This window comes from Rhineura floridana, chromosome 19, assembly GCF_030035675.1.
Source record: "Rhineura floridana isolate rRhiFlo1 chromosome 19, rRhiFlo1.hap2, whole genome shotgun sequence".
NCBI classification, from domain to species: Eukaryota; Metazoa; Chordata; class Lepidosauria; order Squamata; family Rhineuridae; genus Rhineura; species Rhineura floridana.
The window spans coordinates 8,911,961-8,930,655 of NC_084498.1; the positions used below are offsets into that span (position 1 = coordinate 8,911,961).

At 39.7% G+C, this 18,695-nt stretch overlaps 1 protein-coding gene across 2 annotated transcripts in view; it reads left to right on the forward strand.

Annotated features, from left to right (window-relative positions):
• The window catches only part of ATP6V0A2 (ATPase H+ transporting V0 subunit a2), a 40,638-nt gene that overhangs the window by 16,992 nt on the left and 4,951 nt on the right, over positions 1-18,695 (forward strand). For both annotated transcript variants that reach the window (XM_061603443.1, XM_061603444.1), the window contains exons 11-19: positions 1,187-1,326; positions 2,664-2,818; positions 5,187-5,274; positions 6,139-6,257; positions 7,803-8,013; positions 9,738-9,857; positions 10,809-10,925; positions 12,129-12,246; positions 13,398-13,569. In XM_061603443.1, coding sequence (XP_061459427.1) covers positions 1,187-1,326; positions 2,664-2,818; positions 5,187-5,274; positions 6,139-6,257; positions 7,803-8,013; positions 9,738-9,857; positions 10,809-10,925; positions 12,129-12,246; positions 13,398-13,569 — 1,240 coding nt within the window. The remainder of the gene's footprint in view (positions 1-1,186; positions 1,327-2,663; positions 2,819-5,186; positions 5,275-6,138; positions 6,258-7,802; positions 8,014-9,737; positions 9,858-10,808; positions 10,926-12,128; positions 12,247-13,397; positions 13,570-18,695) is intronic.

Here is an 18,695-nt window from a genome sequence, read left to right on the forward strand (position 1 = left end):
TATAAGAGGAAGCACTGGCATTTCTGAAAGTGTTTTCCTAGAACTGTATAATTACAAGAGCGCCATCAATTTGTATGCACTTTGCCCTAAAGTGCATATTATCTAAAATTTGACATGTGGGTGGCAACAGAAGAAGGGGAGGGAAAGAGGCAGAGGTGAACTGGAGGAATGATTTGAGCAACATGTACAGACATAGGGTTGCATCCAACTATATCTTACTCAGAGTAGATCTGTTGAAATCAACAGGCATGGCATTGTTTTCAATGCTCTGTGAGTTGATTGGATACAACCCATAACTACTGTAGGGTTTTAGGATTTAAGGCTGGAGTGGGGAACCTTTGGTCCTCCAGATGTTGCTGAACTACAGGCCCATCATCTGGCCATTGGCCATACTTGCTGGGGTTGACTGGAGTTGTAGTTCAGTAACATCTGGAGGGGCAAAGGTTCTCTGCACCTGATTTAAGGGGTTGTGCTAAAGCGGTCATGGAAATAGTAGGTTTGGAGGAGGGACTTGGAGGAACAGAACAGTGGCTGGATTGTGCTTTTCCTCCTTCTGGTCTCCCCCACCACCACCTTTCTTTCAAGGGTGTATAAATTTATCTTCAAGTGCATGCATAATTTCAAGCATGTAGGTAGCCTGAACTTAATGGCAAGCATTTCTTAAATAGGGGCTGGGGACTTTTGTTGGTGTTGTTGGAGAGGTGGGCACTGCCAATTTAAGTTACAGTTGAAAACTCAATTTTCAGGTTGGCCTGTCTGATGCTCGGAGCACACACACACACACTGCATTCACCTCTGCACATTCATATGCTCACACCTGCACCAGTGCACATTTTCTCTCCCTCTCTTCCTTATACTTAACACTTCCTCAGTTAGCAACAGATGATTGAAACTGGCACAGTGTAACTCTCAAGAACAAGCTTCTGTGGAATGATGGTAGCGATTCTCATTTTCCCATACTGAGTTCATCTCTCATCAGAAACCACCTTGATCAAAAGCTTGTCTTGTGTCCCTTAAAAACCTGATTGGGTTGACTCAGAGATGGGCCAAATTCAGCTAAATGCTGGTACTTTTCATTACCGACTTAAGAGAAAACTAGTCTATGCCGCTTATGGAGAATTTGGATACTGTGCATTATGTAACGGTTGCTCATAAAGCAAAAAATCTTGTCCCTCTGATTTTGCAGCTCTCTTCACCACCATCACCTTCCCCTTCTTATTTGCTGTTATGTTTGGAGATTGTGGGCATGGCTTCCTAATGTCTCTGTTTGCTTTGTTCATGGTATTGTTTGAAAAACACCCCAGACTCCTACGATCACAAGATGAGGTATGGATGAAAGCTTTATTTATTTATTTATTTTAGTATTCTTTAATGATTTAATATTTCTGTTTCTGGGTTCTGCTGGGAAAGGCTCCCTTCTCCTCCTCCTCTCCCTCCCACTGGTTGTTTTGTTTGTATATCTGCTACACAGAGGGGCAAAGCCTTTATACCTGTAATGAGGACTCTGTGATGCTCCAGATGCTGTAGGACTTGCGGCTCCCATCAGCCCCAGGCAGCATGGCCTCTGGTCAGGAGTGATGGGAGCTGGAGTTGGAGACTGTCTAGAGAAGGGCCTCCAGATTTTGTTTCACTACAGCTACTGTGAGCCCCAGGCAGTGTTGCCAGTGATCGGGATGATGGGAATTGTGGTCCAAAAACTTCTGGAGAAGGCCCTCCAAATGTTGTTGGACAACTCCCATTATCCCTGATCATTGGCTGTGCTGAATGGTGCTGATGGGAGATGCAGTGCAGCGACATCTGGAGGACCACAGATGCTTCATGGGGAATAGGTCTATCAAAGAGCTGTAAGCCATGACTCAGACATGCCCTTCAGAGTGCCAGATGCGAGGGGCAAACAGGACAGGCCTGTTGCCTTCAGCCCCAGCTCTCGCTCTCCCCACTTTTCTCTGTGATGCAAATACATATTTTTTTAACAGATGAGTTTTTTATTTCAGTTTTTTGAACAAAACAAGAAAGTAACATTCAAACAAAAAAATAACACAGAGTTAACATAGGAAAGGGGGCCGTGGGTTAAAGCGTTTTGACCATATGAATGGGAAAGACATACTCTGAACTGCTGACTATGTTGCATTTAAAAAATAGCTGAGCAACTGTTATCTATTTATCTCTTTTGTGCTCATATTGATATGTTGCCCATTCAAATATGACCATGGACTGTTAGTTCATTGGTGTATGGAAGGTGACAACTTCTCCTTCCAGTGTGGAAGCACCATGTGCTTGACTCATCCCAGTGATGGTAAATTCCAAATAGCAGAGAGATGTATACCCTGCCCTTCCTCCCAGAAGGAGCTCAGGGCAGCAAACAAAAACACTCTAAAACATGATAGAAACAGACTTTAAAATATATTAAAACAATACATCTGGTTGCATCTGGAGCAGTTCTTATGATTGCATGCACAGAGCACTCCCCATCCTTGTGAAGCTTGTGCTGAACATTGGCGTATCACAGAGCTCTGGATTGTGGCATGTCTGAACATTGCGCAGCACCAAATACAGTTGTTTGGAAGTGGATCAAAGCTTTTATGTTCTGTGTATGTAACAAAGGATCTTACCTTTGAATTTTGCCTGGCAGTGAACAGCCTTGTCTTTTTTAATATGTGCAGATCATGAAGATGTTTTTTCAAGGACGATACATCATCTTGCTGATGGGACTGTTTTCTGTGTACACTGGCCTGATCTACAATGATTGTTTTTCAAAGTCTTTGAATATATTTGGCTCCCGCTGGAATGTTTCGCAAATGTTTCCGGAGGAGTGGGGGTGAGTGGCTCCTGTTCTAAACCCAGTGCAATATGAAAGCAACCTGCTATATTGAGGTTGAAAGCTCTGGTTTGTATCCCCACATGTATGCAGCACTTTAAACTTATCAACGGCATAACTTTCACACATTTTAGGGCAAAACAAAGCGTCTCCAAGGCCTGCCATTCTCATGATAATATTTTTCTACTATTTCAATTCTATTGCGAAAAATCTTTTATATGTATGCAAAATAATAAATAGCTTACTGGAAAACAACAGCCTTTTTACCATGGCAGTTAAGGGTTGTCTCCCCCCACCCCCATCAGCCAATAAGGCAAACATGTTCTTCACTTGAAGGATGTACCACCTAGCCATCCTTACACTGGAAGAAAATGGAAATTTGTCACAGTAGCTGGCACTTTTTTTCATGGCAGTTGCTTATTCTGTTCACCTGTAAGGGTGGGAGGAACCATGTGAGCTTGTGGCTCTTCCCTGGAGAAGAAGAAGAAGAAGAAGAAAGGGGAGGGAAGGGCACTGTGTGTGTGTTTGTATCTCCTCCCACAAGCCTGTGTGTGTGTGTCTGTCCTCCACATCAGTTCATTTGTTTGACAGATTTTGTATACCACTTGATTGTAATAAAGCTTCTAAGTGGTTTGCAAGAAACATTAGTTATTAATTGAGAAACAGTTAAAAACAAGTAATAAACGTGAAAATAATTAGAATTAACAGTGGACTAAAAACATTAATTAAAACACATGTCAACTTCTGCATGTCTGGATAGGTTTGCCTAAACAAGAATGTTTTAAGCAGACGCCGAAGAGTACAGTAAAGGCACCCGCCTGATGTCAATAGGCAGGGCATTCCAAAGTATAGGTGCTGACACAATAAAAGACCGATTTCTTACATGTGTGTGGGACAAGTATTATGTGGCACCTGTAACAGTGCCAGTTCCACAGATGGAAGCAGTCAAATGGGCACACATGAAGTAAGGCAATCCTGCAAGGAAGCTAGTGCCAAGCTGTTGAGGAAGCCCTGGTTCAGCAGTAACACCTGTGGGGCATATAGCAGGACTCTGTTGTAATGCCCATGGAACAGAACTCCCTGGCTAGGTTAGCTCATTTATATGGTTTCTACCAACAGATGAAACCTTTCCTGTTCTCAAGAGCCGTCCTTGTCTCTCTGTATTGATTAGTGTATTTTAATTTTGAGTTTCATAACATATTTTTATTGAGCAAACTTTGGAGTTTATCACAATTCTGTCAAGCTAGATGAGAAGCCAATCTCTTTCTGTCTCTGGCTGCATACACATCATTCGTGGGCTCACCCAAAGAATCCTGGGAACTGTAGTTTACCCCTCACGGAACTACAGTTCCTAGCACCCTTAACAAACCACAGTTATCAGGATTCTTGGGGGGAAGTAAAATGCTTTAAATGTGTGGTTTGTATGCAGCCTTCCCCCTGCCTCCTCACTCGTATGCACATGCGCACACGAGTTGTACAAGATGAAGAAGCCCTTCCTCTTTCAACAAGCCTTTTAAGTAGAGACCTTGTCCTGGTCTGTGTCTATGCTGGAACTGCTTTTTAAGATGCTTTTAAAGTTGTTTTTTTAAAGATGTTTTTTAAGATGTCTTGTTTTGAAGTCTTTTGTTTTTCAGACGTTTTAAAGTGCTTTTAGTGTTTTTGTTTGCCCCCCTGGGCTCCTTCTGGGAGGAAGGGCAGGATATAAATTTAATTAATAAATAATAAATAGTCTGCAAGGTTGATTTCTCTGTACTGAGTTGACAATGCTGTTGCTGTTGTTCTTTCGCTTTGTAAAAATAATTTTAAAAAGTTTTTTTTAAAAAAGAGCCCTAGCCTGCAAATTACAATAGTCTTAAAACATGAAATGTGGGAATTTGCTGGCATCTGTGATTTTTAACTTGGTCTTAATAAATGTGTTATGGGGTGTGTGTGAGTTTTTTGTTATTCTAGGGGTCTCTTTTTTTCCAATGGACCAATATGGCTACCTGCATTTAAAAAAATATTTTATTGATTTCTGTCTCTTTACTGGATCATGAGTTGTATCTTACTAATTTCTACTCAGAGCAGACCCATTGAAATTAATGGACCTAGGTTAGTCATCTGCTTTCCTTTCAGTGGGTCAGCTCTGAATATGACTAAAATGGGATGCAACCTTAGTAAGGCTGCAATCCACTGCATGTCTACTCAGAAGTAAGTTCCATTGGATTCAGTGGGACTTACTCCTAGGTGAGTGTGTACTGGACTGCAGCCTAAGTTGCTTTGAACTGTTTCGTGGAAAGGCAACTAGCAAATGACCTGCTGATCTTATGCAAATATCTCTGTTCAAATCCTAATTCTGTTGTGTGCTTCTTTATTGTTGTTCTAACAGTCATGAGGATATGAATCATCAGTATTTGATGCTAAATCCAAACTTGACTGGAGTGTTCAGAGGACCTTATCCTTTTGGCATAGATCCGGTTAGTGTTCTTCCTTGGAGCTTCCACAATGAACCTACAAGAAGACTTTTCTTTGCTTAATCATAGACCAGCCAGGTTATAGCTTCTATTTATGCATTTTTTTCTGTTTGCTAGGATATCCCTATAGATTTGGCTGCTGTTCCTCACTTTTATGGAACTTTCACATGCGGAAGATCCCAGGTTTATTCCCTGGCATCTCCAAGTAGGGCTAGGAAGAGACTCCTGCTTGAAACTCTAGAGAGCTGCTGCCAGTCAGTGTATTGACCAGAAATGGAGAACCTGTGGCCCTCCAAATGTTGCTGGATCCCAACTCCCATCATCCTTTTCCATTGGCTATTCTGCCTGGGGCTGTTGTAAGTTGGAGCCCAACTGGTGTAGCCAGCACTGAACTTAGCTGGACTGAGGGCCTGTTCTGGTATAAGGCAATGTTCTATGTTCCTAGTGTTCCCACAGGAGGTAGCTGATCAAAGGCGCTATAAAATATTGATGAGAACCTTTCCTCATATTCATGCTTCCTATACCAAGTCGCCTTCCACCTGTGTGAGCAGAGCCACTTAGCAATATCCTTGCCTTGTCTCTGTTTGGTCCCTTTGAATCTCTCCCTGAGTATTCTCAGCGTAGCCATGGTTTGCCTTTTTCATTTCAAGGACTTCTCCTGGGTGTCCCATGTTTTCTAACCTGCAAAAAAACTCTTGTGTATTTGTTGGGAGACCTACATGAGGTTTCTTGCTTAACTTGCATGCCCTTAAGGACATACTGCACTCTTAAAATCCTTGCTTGTAATTAGAACTTGAGTAAAGATCTCATTTGGGAGAGTTTCCTCTGTTAAGTTTGTGTCTATCTGTCTTTTCTCTTTCTCACTAGATTTGGAACCTAGCAAACAATCGTCTCAGTTTCTTAAATTCCTTCAAAATGAAAATGTCTATAATTATCGGAGTGATTCACATGACATTTGGAGTCATCTTAGGGGGATTTAACCACTTGTAAGTATGTTGCTTGCAGCAAAGTTGTAGCAATTATTTTCTATCAACCAAAATCCGTTAAGGAAAAATGTATTAAAACATTCAGAATGAATTTATTAAAATAAAATGAAAAACAACCACGTATAAACAGCGATGATACCAAATTATGAACCATTAGCACAAACTTTTCCAGGTCAATTAATATAACCTACGTCCTCCATACAAATGTATCTTATTGCTCCAGATTCAAAGGCTTTAGTGAGGATTTAAAACCCTTTTTTCTTTTGACCATTAGTAAGCTTATATCAAGCCTCTGTTGCCTCCCTTCTTAGTCATCAAAAGCCTGGGAAAGTTTGTACTCAGGGTCAAAATAATTTGGTAAGTCTTGAGAAAATTAATGTTGAGGTTTGGGATTTTTGAAGGCAGAGATTTAAGTTATTTTAACTTGTGATTATTGAAAACTGTCAATTTATCTGGGACAGTTGTTTACAGTGGAGGTTTGAAGTGAATTGCTCTGCCCTCCTCTGAAATTTTATATCCAAGAGTCAAAGCCTATTGGTGAGTGTCAGCATGTTGTGTTTTATATTGTTTTCTGGATTTGTTAATGCTTATTTTTTATAGATTTGTTATGTTGATGTTATGTTTACTTTTAAAAATGTTTATTGTATTGGATTGTTGATTGTATTTTAGTATTATTTTGTTATTCATTGTATTTTTATGCTATTTTATGTTCACCGCCCAGAGAGCTATTGCTAGTCGGGCGGTATATAAATTTAATAAATAATAATAATAATAATAATAATAATAATAATAATAATAATGTTAGCTCACCAATGAGGGCCTTTGTATTGAAATGCTTTTGGTGTATGTTGAAATACACTGCATAGCATTTGGCCTATTAAAGATTTATTATTGGAGTATGTGTGTATATATATATATATAATTATTTATTGTAATAAAGAGTTTTGTATTTTTAAATGCATTTTCCCCCTTAATGCTAATTTTCGTTGCTAGGTTTTTTGTGCTTGTGATTATTTTGTATGCCTTGTTGTCATCCAAGGCTCTCTAGCCAATAGCAAATCTTATACGTGGTCTTACTCTGTGCTTCCCTCCCCCACCCCCACTCCCCAGTTTTCTTCCAAAAACTCTCTACCCTATGGCTACAAATGGCAAAGAACAGTTTTCTCTTAGGTCTGGAAATAGCAGCACTTTCAGTATTGGGGAAGAGGGTTGGACACCCCTCCACTGGGACAAATTTTGATCCAGTAAATGGGCCAGTGTGGTTCCTGTTAGAATATTGCATAGATCAGGGATGGTGAAACTGCTGCTGTCTAAATGTCCCTGTGTCCTTGACTGTAGCCCTCCAGATGTCATTGGATTTCAACTTGCCGCAGCCAGCATGGCCCAATGGCCAGGGATGATGTGAACTGTAGTCCAACATCTGGAGGGGCACAGCTTCTTCGTTCCTGGCATAGACAGTATATTTATTTCTCTATGAACTTTCCATGTAAAAATGATTTCTACTTTGATTGCAAAATAACTCCACCTTCTTTCCTCTTCCATCAGGCATTTCAGGAAGAAGTACAATATTTATTTGGTTTTCATTCCTCAACTTCTGTTCATTCTGTCTATTTTTGGATACCTGGTATTCATGATCATCTATAAATGGTTGGCTTTTAGCGCAGAAAACTCCAAGTCAGCTCCCAGCATTTTGATTCTGTTCATTAACATGTTCCTGTTTCCTAATAACAGAGACCACTTCTTTTTCCAAGGACAGGTTGGTAAGCCTTATAATCTGAAAGATGGCAACAGCAATTCAGAATTCTTTCCCTTTGCCTGTCTACAGTCTTACAGTTTAGGATTTCCCAAAGAGGAAAGCGAAAGGAAAATGCAACGGTCTAACTGCATTGATTTAAATGGAATGGTTAGGCGCATGTACTTAAATCTTTCCAGTTGATTTCTAGCCTGACTGAAGGTGTGGGAAATGGAGCTGCTTTTGAGTATATGTACTAGGAATGCCTAGCAGTAATTACTGAATTCTGGGAAGAACTGGGTAAAAGTATTACACTGGTCCTAAGCATGTGTGAGAAAGGGTCTTTCAGAGTGTTGGTACTGGGAGAAATCTTTTTTTAAATCTACAGTAGGCATGGGGAACCTTTGACCCTCCAGACATTACTGAACTACAATTCCCATCAACCCTGGCAATTGCCTGTGCTTGCTAGGACTGATGGGAGTTGTAGTTCAGCAACATCTGCAGGGCCACAGGTTCCCCAAACGTGATCTAGAGAAAAGAACAAGAGGTTCAGATAAGAAGAGCAACATTGCCTTTTTAGCAACCAAATACTGCATAAATGAAAATATAAGATTTAAACCTGGAAGCTAGTTAATGGATGAAGAGGCATATGAAAGTTATGGCATGGAAGAAAAGCATAAATAAATACAGGGAAATGTTGTAGAGAAACATGCAGAGTATAAAGCAGATAATATATAAGGGTCATCTGGTGTGTGTGGAATGCTCCTCACCTTTTCTTCTTTTTTTTTTGTCTTTGCTGTTGCTTCTGCCCTGACTTTTGGTTTTCTTCCTTGTTGTGTGTATTCCTTGAATGCATATGGAAGGTTCATAACAAAACCCAAAGCCTTGGAAACTTTTTCAGAAGGTTGGAAATGTTCTCACAGCATAGAAAGCAAGAGGGGTGGTTGGGGGATTAAATGGGGTTGGACAGACAGACATACGATAGTGTTCATTTTAGGTCTGTGTCCGTAAAATTTTCAAATGCAATCCTAAACATGCTTACTGGGGAATGTACCACTTTGAACACAATGAATTTTGAGTACACTTGCATAGGCTTGCTCCATCAATCAGTCATCTTAGGTTTTTGTTAACTGATCCATTTTTTACAGTGGGCATTATCTCAGGAAAGGCTTTTCCTCCTGAGTGTGGAAGTGAGAATTGTGAGTGCCTCTTCTGGAATAGTGTTTCCCACCTGCAGTTTTAAGACGTACTTGTGTTTAATTTAATTTTTAAAAATCTGCCTGGTTAAAAGGGTCAGCTTGTTAGTGGATCAGAAGGGTTTCTTAATTAAACATGGTTGACCTATTTTTTATTGTACTATATTTAGTGAAATATAAACAGTAAATGAAAAACAAGAGTCCATCAAATCAAACTGCCATTTAAGCCAGTTGTTATGCAAGTCCTTATTCTGCAAAGAACTGACACATGTCAGAATCAATATTGCCTGCATCAGAGATGGGGAGCCTGTGGTCCTCCAGGTGTAATTGGACTCAACTCCCATTAGCCCGAGCCCAGTGGTTAGGGATAGTGGAAGTTGTAGTCCAGGGACATCTTGAGGGCCACAGGCTCCCCACTCTCCGGTATAGTGAGTGAATGTCCTGATATACTTCAGGTGCTATTAGGAGAAATTTTGTGATTTTGTCATGATAAGGGAGTTGATCTCCTGTAAAACACCTTTTTTCTTTTTTGTCTTCTTCCTTTTCAAACAGATAATTGTACAGAACTTTCTTTTAGCTGTCGCTCTACTTTCAGTTCCGGTGCTGCTTTTTGGGAAACCACTTTATTTATACTGGTTGAACAATGGAGGCCAGAGCATTGGGGCATACAGAGTATGTATTGGAAAGAACCGTATGTGAGAACATGTGTATTACGGGATTGGTAAAATCTCTTTATCAATTAAATTTGACTCTATAAATTCATTTGGAGAACAGAATCACTCTACGTCTCTGCATACATGGGGTTATCCAGTGAGGCGGGTGAGAGGTTGTGACTTGCTCAAGGCTACCCAGGTGACATTACGTCTATGTGGATTTGAGCCCATGCTCCACTAGTCTTGCATTCAGCACTGTACAGTGTAGCACAGGAGCGTTCTTCGTCAGAAGGACTGAGTCACGGATTGAGTTAAAACAGAGGTGGGGAACCTTAAGCCTGGATTTCCCTGGACTACAGGGACATGGACTTTGGCCCTTGTGATCTGGCCCTGGCTGTGCCCCTGGAAGGGGAGTGCAGTTAGTTCTTACTCTACACACTATTAAAAAAAACCCCTTTTTCAGATAGAAGAACAAAGTGGTCCACCAATCTTAATTTGAGGTGGTGGGGGACTTGAGGGGAAAATGTGTTTCGACTCTCAAAAATTTGGGTAATGCTAGGATATTGATAAGGGAGCTTGGGAGAATTTGTGTTTTATTACATTTTTTTAAAATGCTCATCTTTCTTGCGAACTAAATCTTTTAGTGCTTGCTTCTGTAAGGGATTGATGGCACAGTTGCTGTAATCCACCTTGAGCCCGTGAGATAGGATGAGTGGGAACCTAGAAATCTGCCTTACACCAAGCCAAACCATTCATCCACCTAGTTCAGTACTGTCTACACTGACTGGCAATGGATCTCCAGGGTTTCAGGCAGGGATCTCTCCCAGCCCTACCTGGAAGTGCTGGGGATTGAACCTGTGACCTTCTGCATGCAAAGCAATGCAAGCAAATAACATTTCTTAAACTTTGCTAACTGATGGAATTAACTTAAAAGCACAAAAACAACATTGCTTAACCCTTTCCCCTCCAGAAAGGTTACCGGTTAGTACGAAAAGAAAGTGAAGAAGAGATTGCTCTGTTGAGAGCTCATGATATTGAAGAGGGAAGCAGCTCTTTGGACAGCAGGCACAAAGATGAGAAGGAAGAGGTAGATTGGTGTGTGTGCGTGTGGGCATGTGTGTTTTACAGCCATTGCCTGTAGCATGGAATTAAGTAAAAGGAATCCTCTCAGTGTAGCATAGGGTTTGTTAACCCCCCTTCAGTTTGTGGCTTATCTGCTTTTGGCAGTGATCTGAAACATTGCAGAATATGGTGTTCCACATGTCTCCCAGGACATCCATGTGATGCTGCTCTCTTTCTGATTTCAAATCCCTCCTCAAAACACACTTCCCCCCTACAGGAAGTCCTAGGCTTAACTCTTTAGCCTTCCATTCCTACAAAGACCAAATCCACTTAATTTAATGCATATTCTTCCCCATTTACCCTCGTCCCCAAATCCCCCCCCCACTTTCTGTTGCCTCTCCCTGTGTTAAATTTTAAATTTTAAGCTCCTGGGACCCACCATCTTTATTTGTTACTCTGTGAAGTGCTTTGACATCTTGAGGGTGCTCTGTAACTATCCCCTTTCGCCAGAGGTCACAAAGCATGTTGCCTGCCGTAGAACCACTGTGCATTGCAGAGGATTCTGGATCATCTTTTGTGATTGCTGTGAAGCCTTGCCATCCCCATGTATGAATGCAGGATAAAACCCAGTGCTTCCCTGTGACTATGCACCGCAGGCGGAAGACGGGTAATAGTCTTAGTCCATTTGTTTATATATCCCATTTCCCACAAATACATCTATGCATAAATCTGTAAAAGTCAGTAAATTGCCCAAGGAATGAAGTTTAAAAACCACTGGCACATATAGCAAGTTCAGACTATAGTAAGTTCAGATTGAGATGTGACAGTGTCAGCCAGCTGAGCCACTAAGCTGCTTCTACAAACCAAAGAAGCATTTGTTTCTCAAGAGTTGTCCACAGCTTTGAGCAAGCAAATTATATTTCCGCTGGAGAGAGTTGGTCTGGGGATAGGAGGCTAGCTTAAAGTGAATACAAGATGTAATATGACTGCTACTTCTCTCTGGAAGATTTTTCTTTATCCCTCTGCCCTGGCTTCCAAAATAGTAAAGATTCCCAAAGCTACACTGGGAGATATCCAGCAACGTCATCACAATGTAGACCTATTGATCTCAATAGATCTACTCTGAATATGACTAACATTGGATATCACCCACTGAAATGAATTTGATGTTTCCCTGGAGTTCTAAAGTGCATCAGCATATTTACACTTTTTTTTTTTTTTGCTTTAGTTTAACTTTGTAGATGTATTCATGGATCAAGCTATCCATACCATTGAATACTGTCTAGGATGTATCTCCAACACTGCTTCATACCTGAGGCTCTGGGCTCTCAGTTTAGCCCACGCACGTAAGTATCCTGCAAGCAATCTCAAATGCTCTATTTTCTTGCTCTCCCCTTGGTCTTTTAAGGGTCTTTTCCCCCCTCTTTGATTTACAGGAATACATAAAACAGTATAAAATTCATATAGTTCTGCTGGGAAGAGTGAACATTGTATATAATATGTATATTCTTTAAAGCTCAGTTCAAATGTAATGGAAGGTGGCTTCCTCCTACTACACAAATGAGCTGTGTGAATTCAACCCTCTCTTCTTTTTCACATCACTAGAAGATTAGAATCATCCATTTTCAGTTTTCCACTAACCGTGGTTCCTTCTAACATCTGAACTTGGAGAACTGTAGTTTATTTAAACTGGTCAGAGAACAATTCAAAATATTGTTTGATTATGACATGTTTTCACTATAACTTAACAAATTATGGTTCCCTGAGTTCAGATGCCATGGAAGACTGTGTATAGTTTAAAAGTAGAAGCAGATGCTTGCAATCTGATGGGCATGAAGTGGCTTTCTACAGTTCATTCATGTAGTGAAAAAAAAGTTTACTGTTGCATCTGAACAGGGCCTAATTAGGTTATTACATCTTGTGGAATAAAAATTGTAGGCCCCAACTTTGATCAAGACTATGTGAGTATGAAGGGGGTGATGGGGAGAGTGACATTGAAATATGCTGACAAGGAAATGCCATGGAATGTTCTGAGAGAACTGCTGGGACTTGACCTTCCAAATAGATAAACATAAGCGTGTGACCCTGATGCCCTACCCTAGGAGCTTGAAAATGTTTGTGTTATGATAAGAAAGCAACCTTTTTGCCTCTGAAAGAAAACTATAAGAATGTGCTGGAAAGTGTTTGAGTCAGAGAACCTTGGAGGGGGGGCTTATCCCTGCCTGAATTTTCCCTCCAAGTAGCCGCTTGTTTGGTTTGTTTTAGTTTCTTTTAATAAAAGTGCCTATAGCAGGTCTTGTTGATTCAACACAACATGAAGTTGTTTTCTTTCACAATCTTCAACTACTTAGAACAATGGTGAAATGCTTTTTAATTTATAATTGATCCCCAGTAAAATTGCTTGACCTTAAATCATGCCGTGTGCTAGCATAGGAAGGAGCAGGATTTGGAATTTTCTGCTTTATTGTGGTGGTGTTTTTTGTGTTTTGTTTTTTAGAATTATCGGAAGTGCTGTGGGCAATGATCATGAGAGTGGGCCTTCGTGTGGATGCGACATACGGGATTATCCTGCTGATACCAGTTTCAGCGTTATTTATGGTTCTAACAATATTCATTCTTTTAGTCATGGAAGGTCTTTCAGCTTTTCTACACGCTGTACGACTTCACTGGTATGTGTGTTCCTTCCCACTCTTTTATATAATTAAAAAAAGCTGGCTTGCTAGCAAAACATTTTTATTTTTGTTAAATGTTAAAAAATGTTTGTTAAACGTTAAATGTTGAAAAACATTTTTATTCAAAAATGTACACTTTTTTTAAAAAGGGAAATGTAAAGGAATCCTTTCTTGATATTAAATATTTATTTACAGTGCCTTGCAAAAGTAAATCAGACCCCTGACCAATGCTCTCATATTACTGAATTACAAATGGTACATTGTAATTTTGTTCTGTATGGTATCTAATTTTGAAACACTGAAACTCAAAATCAATCATGACGAACATCACATATCAGTTTGAAGGAGGGAGTCAAGATGGCCACGAGATGAGACACACATTAATGAAGCTCCGTAATTATATTTATTTACTTACCTTCGAAGATCTATAGCTCTCAGATTTCTATTACTCAAAACTCCCTTTAAGCTTCAGATTACATGCTAGTTTTAAACTTTGATTTATGAGGCTTTGGACACAGACGGAAGCAATTAAAAGCTGGCTGTAATTCACGGCGACTCCTTTTATTTTTATCAAAGGAGGATTGCTATATGCACAATTTATAGCTTCCCAACTCCTGATATATTGGCTTTTTAACCAGGACGTTGAGATTGTTAATAGTGGAAGAAAGAGTGAACAGCGAAGACTCTGAGAATCAAAATAAGACGTCATACCCAATTAAAACAAAATTAAAACAAAATGGTATTAACAAGGCAATCATACAAAGAACAAGGTATTACTCCGACAACGACTATAGATTTGCCGAGAAAGACAAAAGATTCTAAGAAAGAAAAGCAACAGAAAATAACACAATTTTACAAACAAGCAGACTATGATACTCACCTATCTATGAACGAACTAATTGGCAGAGATTTAAAGGAGAATAGAACAGTGGAGAGAGCACTCCCTCCATTAACGAGGGGAGATAGTCTACCGAGAGATAGTATAGCCTTCGAGCTCCTAAAGAAGGGCGAACTTAAAAACTTTTTATTCTGCCCAGACGACGAATGCTATTTTGAACTTGAATCAGAACATTAGCACATGCAGCTCTATGCCATTACTAGAATCATCACAAGTGTCATGGCCCCGTCAGAGGACTCCTCAGATGAGGACGACTCGGGAGTAACAGCAGCAGACCCAGGAGCAGCAGGAGACACGGAGGAGCCTCCTGAGAATCCAGCTCCTTCTGCCCCTCAGCTGCAGAGCACCCCAGGGACAGCAGAAGCCCTGCAGCCAGACACAGACAGTGAACAGGATACTCCCCCCTCACCTGCAGAACGTAGACAGCAGAAGGTCAGGCAGAAGAGAGGCAGGCCAGTCTCCTTAAGGCCCAAACGCTGAGGGCTCACACCTGCTGTCCATCCTGCTCTTTATAAGGCACACCTTGGCTGCAGCTTGTTGCTGACTGCAACGTCAGGCGTGGCTTTGTGTAGACCTAGTTTCCCTGCAGCATCTCTGACTGACCTCCTTGGCAATTGATCCCGGACCTCCACTGACCTCGCTTCTGGACTTCTGACTCGGCAAGTACGCTTCGGATAGGCCTGGCAGATTTACAACCCGACTGCTGGCTAAGGACTTTCCTTCCCTGCCAAAGACCCAGGAATTTCCAGCCCCCTCTGACACTGCTGATGCAGTGTAGAGCTGACAACAAGAAAAAGATCTAACCCCTTTAAAGGACATGACTCAACAATCCTGGAATATAATTCAAGGACCGGAGTACAGCAAGAACTCGACACCAATCACTGTATCTACTATAGAGCAGGAGATTATGGAATATATGACTACACAGCAGAACATGGAGAGCCAACTAACGCCACCATTGAATGGAATGAAATCCATGGAGCTTCCATCCACTCAGGATGGACTGACAATTGAAGGAACATGGGCATCAGTAGTTACAGCCTCTCTAGCACAAATCTCTAAATATGTAGAGGAATCTGTCCCTCTACTTACATTACTAACTGAAGTTATAACAAAGTCAATGAATACTAAAACGGAAATGAAACTTAATAGCAAAACAGTAGCCACTCAAACAATACTGACAGATCCATCCTTAATGGAAAAAGGGAAAAAAAGAGGACTTGGAAGTTAAGGAATAAAAAAAGAAATAGAAATACCAAGGCCTCCAAAGATATTTACTATTCTTCATTAAATTTCAACAGATTATTTGCTCTCCTAGACACCCCTCAACAACAACAGATTAAAAAGAAGAAAAGGAAAAGGAAACATAAAAAAAGTAAAAATAAAACTTGTAAAGAACAAATCCTACCTACATTGAACACTTCTCCCCCTCTGCTAAAAGAGGATGGGGAGACCGGTGAAGTTGGTGACGACTGGAACAATGTGAAGAGAGTACCGGAGCTCATCGAAAAGGATGTCCATCCCGATCTTGATGGTTTACAAGATGAAGATTCAATTTTAGTAGATCACAGATGGAAACTAACTTTAAACAACTATAAACTGGTGTTCATAAATTATCCAAAACCGAGAGGTATGCTGTCCACCTATCAACGGAGAAGCCACTGTTGGAACATAATAGAAGCTAGTGAACCGGGTTTAATAAACATAGATCGAATATTATCGATTCAATATTTACATTTCAACTATAAAAAGGCAAGAGCGATAGTAACCTTCAAAGATCGTGATGATGTGCAGCTGATATATAATAAAAGATCAATTTTCAACTACCAAAATATCCAAGTATCGAGACTATTCGAAAACATTGCACCTCCGATGAATCTTTATATTCCTCAATTTACCAAACAAATGGATAGACCATCAACAAACAAGGAAGAGCTAACCGCTCCTAAAGTAACAACGCGAAATGATTCGCTGGAAAAAACTTTTACTGATCTGCAAGAAGTTTCTGAAAAGACTATAGCAATAGATAACTCCATATTTTCACCAATTTTACCAGAGGAACGGATGCTTATAACTATCTGTAACAGACAAAGTGCATCGGAGCGTCTAAAAATTGTCAATAGATTGAAAATGTTATTAATTTCTGTTGAAGAAGAAGAGGTAGGGACATCAACTAATACTAGAGATGAAAATTCAATAGTAATAAGACCAAACCAGAGTATATCTGTTGATTTTCCAGCTAATAATCCGATATTAGAACCACTTGCACAGTTAACGACGAATCCTATTGGAACAATATCTATAAATAACATACCTAATGGGGGCCAAAATGATAAGAATAGCGAGGTCCAGTGCTTACCTCTGTGACAGAGGAAACACACCCCCTTGGATAAGCTTAAAATAATATCATGGAATATTGCCGGATGGCAAAACAAGGCGAACAACGTAGATTTAAAACAGTTTTTGCTAGCCCATGATATTATTTTGCTGCAAGAAACCTGGTTAAAAGAAAAATTATATTTGGCTGGATTTATATCATTTGAGATACAAGCTACTCCTAGTACCAAGGGAGGGCGCTCTAAAGGTGGCATAGCTATATTAATTTCAACATCGTTAGCAGTTAAAGTAAAACCATTAAAATTTCTTAAAGATTTGGCAGTTGCTATAATAATCGAATTTTTTAATTTTTCAATAATTTTGATTAATGTTTACTTGCCTCCTAGTCGCTCCAAGGAGAGTATTATTAATCATTTTAACTTTTTAGAAAAATATCTAGAAGAGTTGACAGAATGCTACCCAACACTACCGATTTTGTTAATGGGGGATTTTAATGCAAGGCTAGGTGCTTCCGATGCGGCACTATATTCTAAATATCTCCAACAACATTTAATTCCGGATGAAATATTGAATATCCCAACGAGAACTACAAAAGATACTGGAATTAATTATGCGGGCCTACTTTTAATGAAACTAACAACTAAGATTAATTTGATTCTGTTGAATGCTCGCTCTCCTGGTGATACTGAGGGCGAATTTACTTATGTTTCATATACAGGAACGTCACTTATAGATTTAAGTTTCATTTCATGTGAATTATTTGGTTCTGTACTAAAATTCATGGTTGTCAGACGATTGGAAAGTGACCATTTCCCAGTTGTCTTAGAAGTAAATTCCGGACAGAAATCTATCCATTTAATTAAAAGCTCCTTCCCAGACGAAAATATAGATATATACTCGAATAGAGTGAGATGGATCCGTAGAATTGCAGACCAGATCACCAAAATACTTAATTCGGCGGAGATAATAAAGATCAGACAAGATTTAATAACTAGCTCAGAGTCATTTGATCCCTTGAATCAACTTAATAAAATAATGACGACGTTAACAAAGAATTTGACCAAACATTTAAGAAGCAATTCGAATTGTAAATCCAACAGAGCAAAATCTTGGTTCGATCAAGATTGTGTCCAATTTAAAAAGCAACTTCGAGTAACTTATAACGCATATACCTTGTCAGGCCGTTCTGATGATTTACAAAGATACGCGATAGTTAAGAGAAAATATAAACAACTAATTAAGCGGAAAAAACTAACAGAAAGGTCTGAAAGGTGGCTTCGTTTGCAAAATGCCGCTAAATTAAAAAATACAAACATTTTTTGGAAATTGATTACATCTTATTGGCTGAAATCACACTCCCACTTTAATTGTAACATTACATCAAAAGTATGGGAGAAGCATTTTACAAAATTATACCATAGCCCAGAACAAGAGGGGATATATAAATACTCACTACTGAATGTACTTCCAAAATGGACACCAGTATCACAGGAGGAAATATTTGAACTGATCAAGAATCTAAAACCTAATAAAGCACCTGGCCCAGATAATGTTCCCTCCGAAGTTTATAAAAATAATGCTGAATGGTGGGCCCCTGTATTAGCATCATTATTTTCCTATATTGATTCAACGATGATAGTACCAGATGATTGGGGAATGGCGACAGTAGTGCCCATCTTTAAGAAAGGTTCGCCGGGAGACCCAGAAAATTATAGACCAATTAGCCTGTTAAATGTTATTAGTAAGCTATATGCTGCCCACCTATTTAACAAATTGATTACTTGGGTAGAACAAATGGATATACTGAGTCAAGAACAAGCAGGATTTAGACCAAAAAGATCTGTTTTGGATCACAGTGTTACAGCATATCATTGATAAATACGCGCAT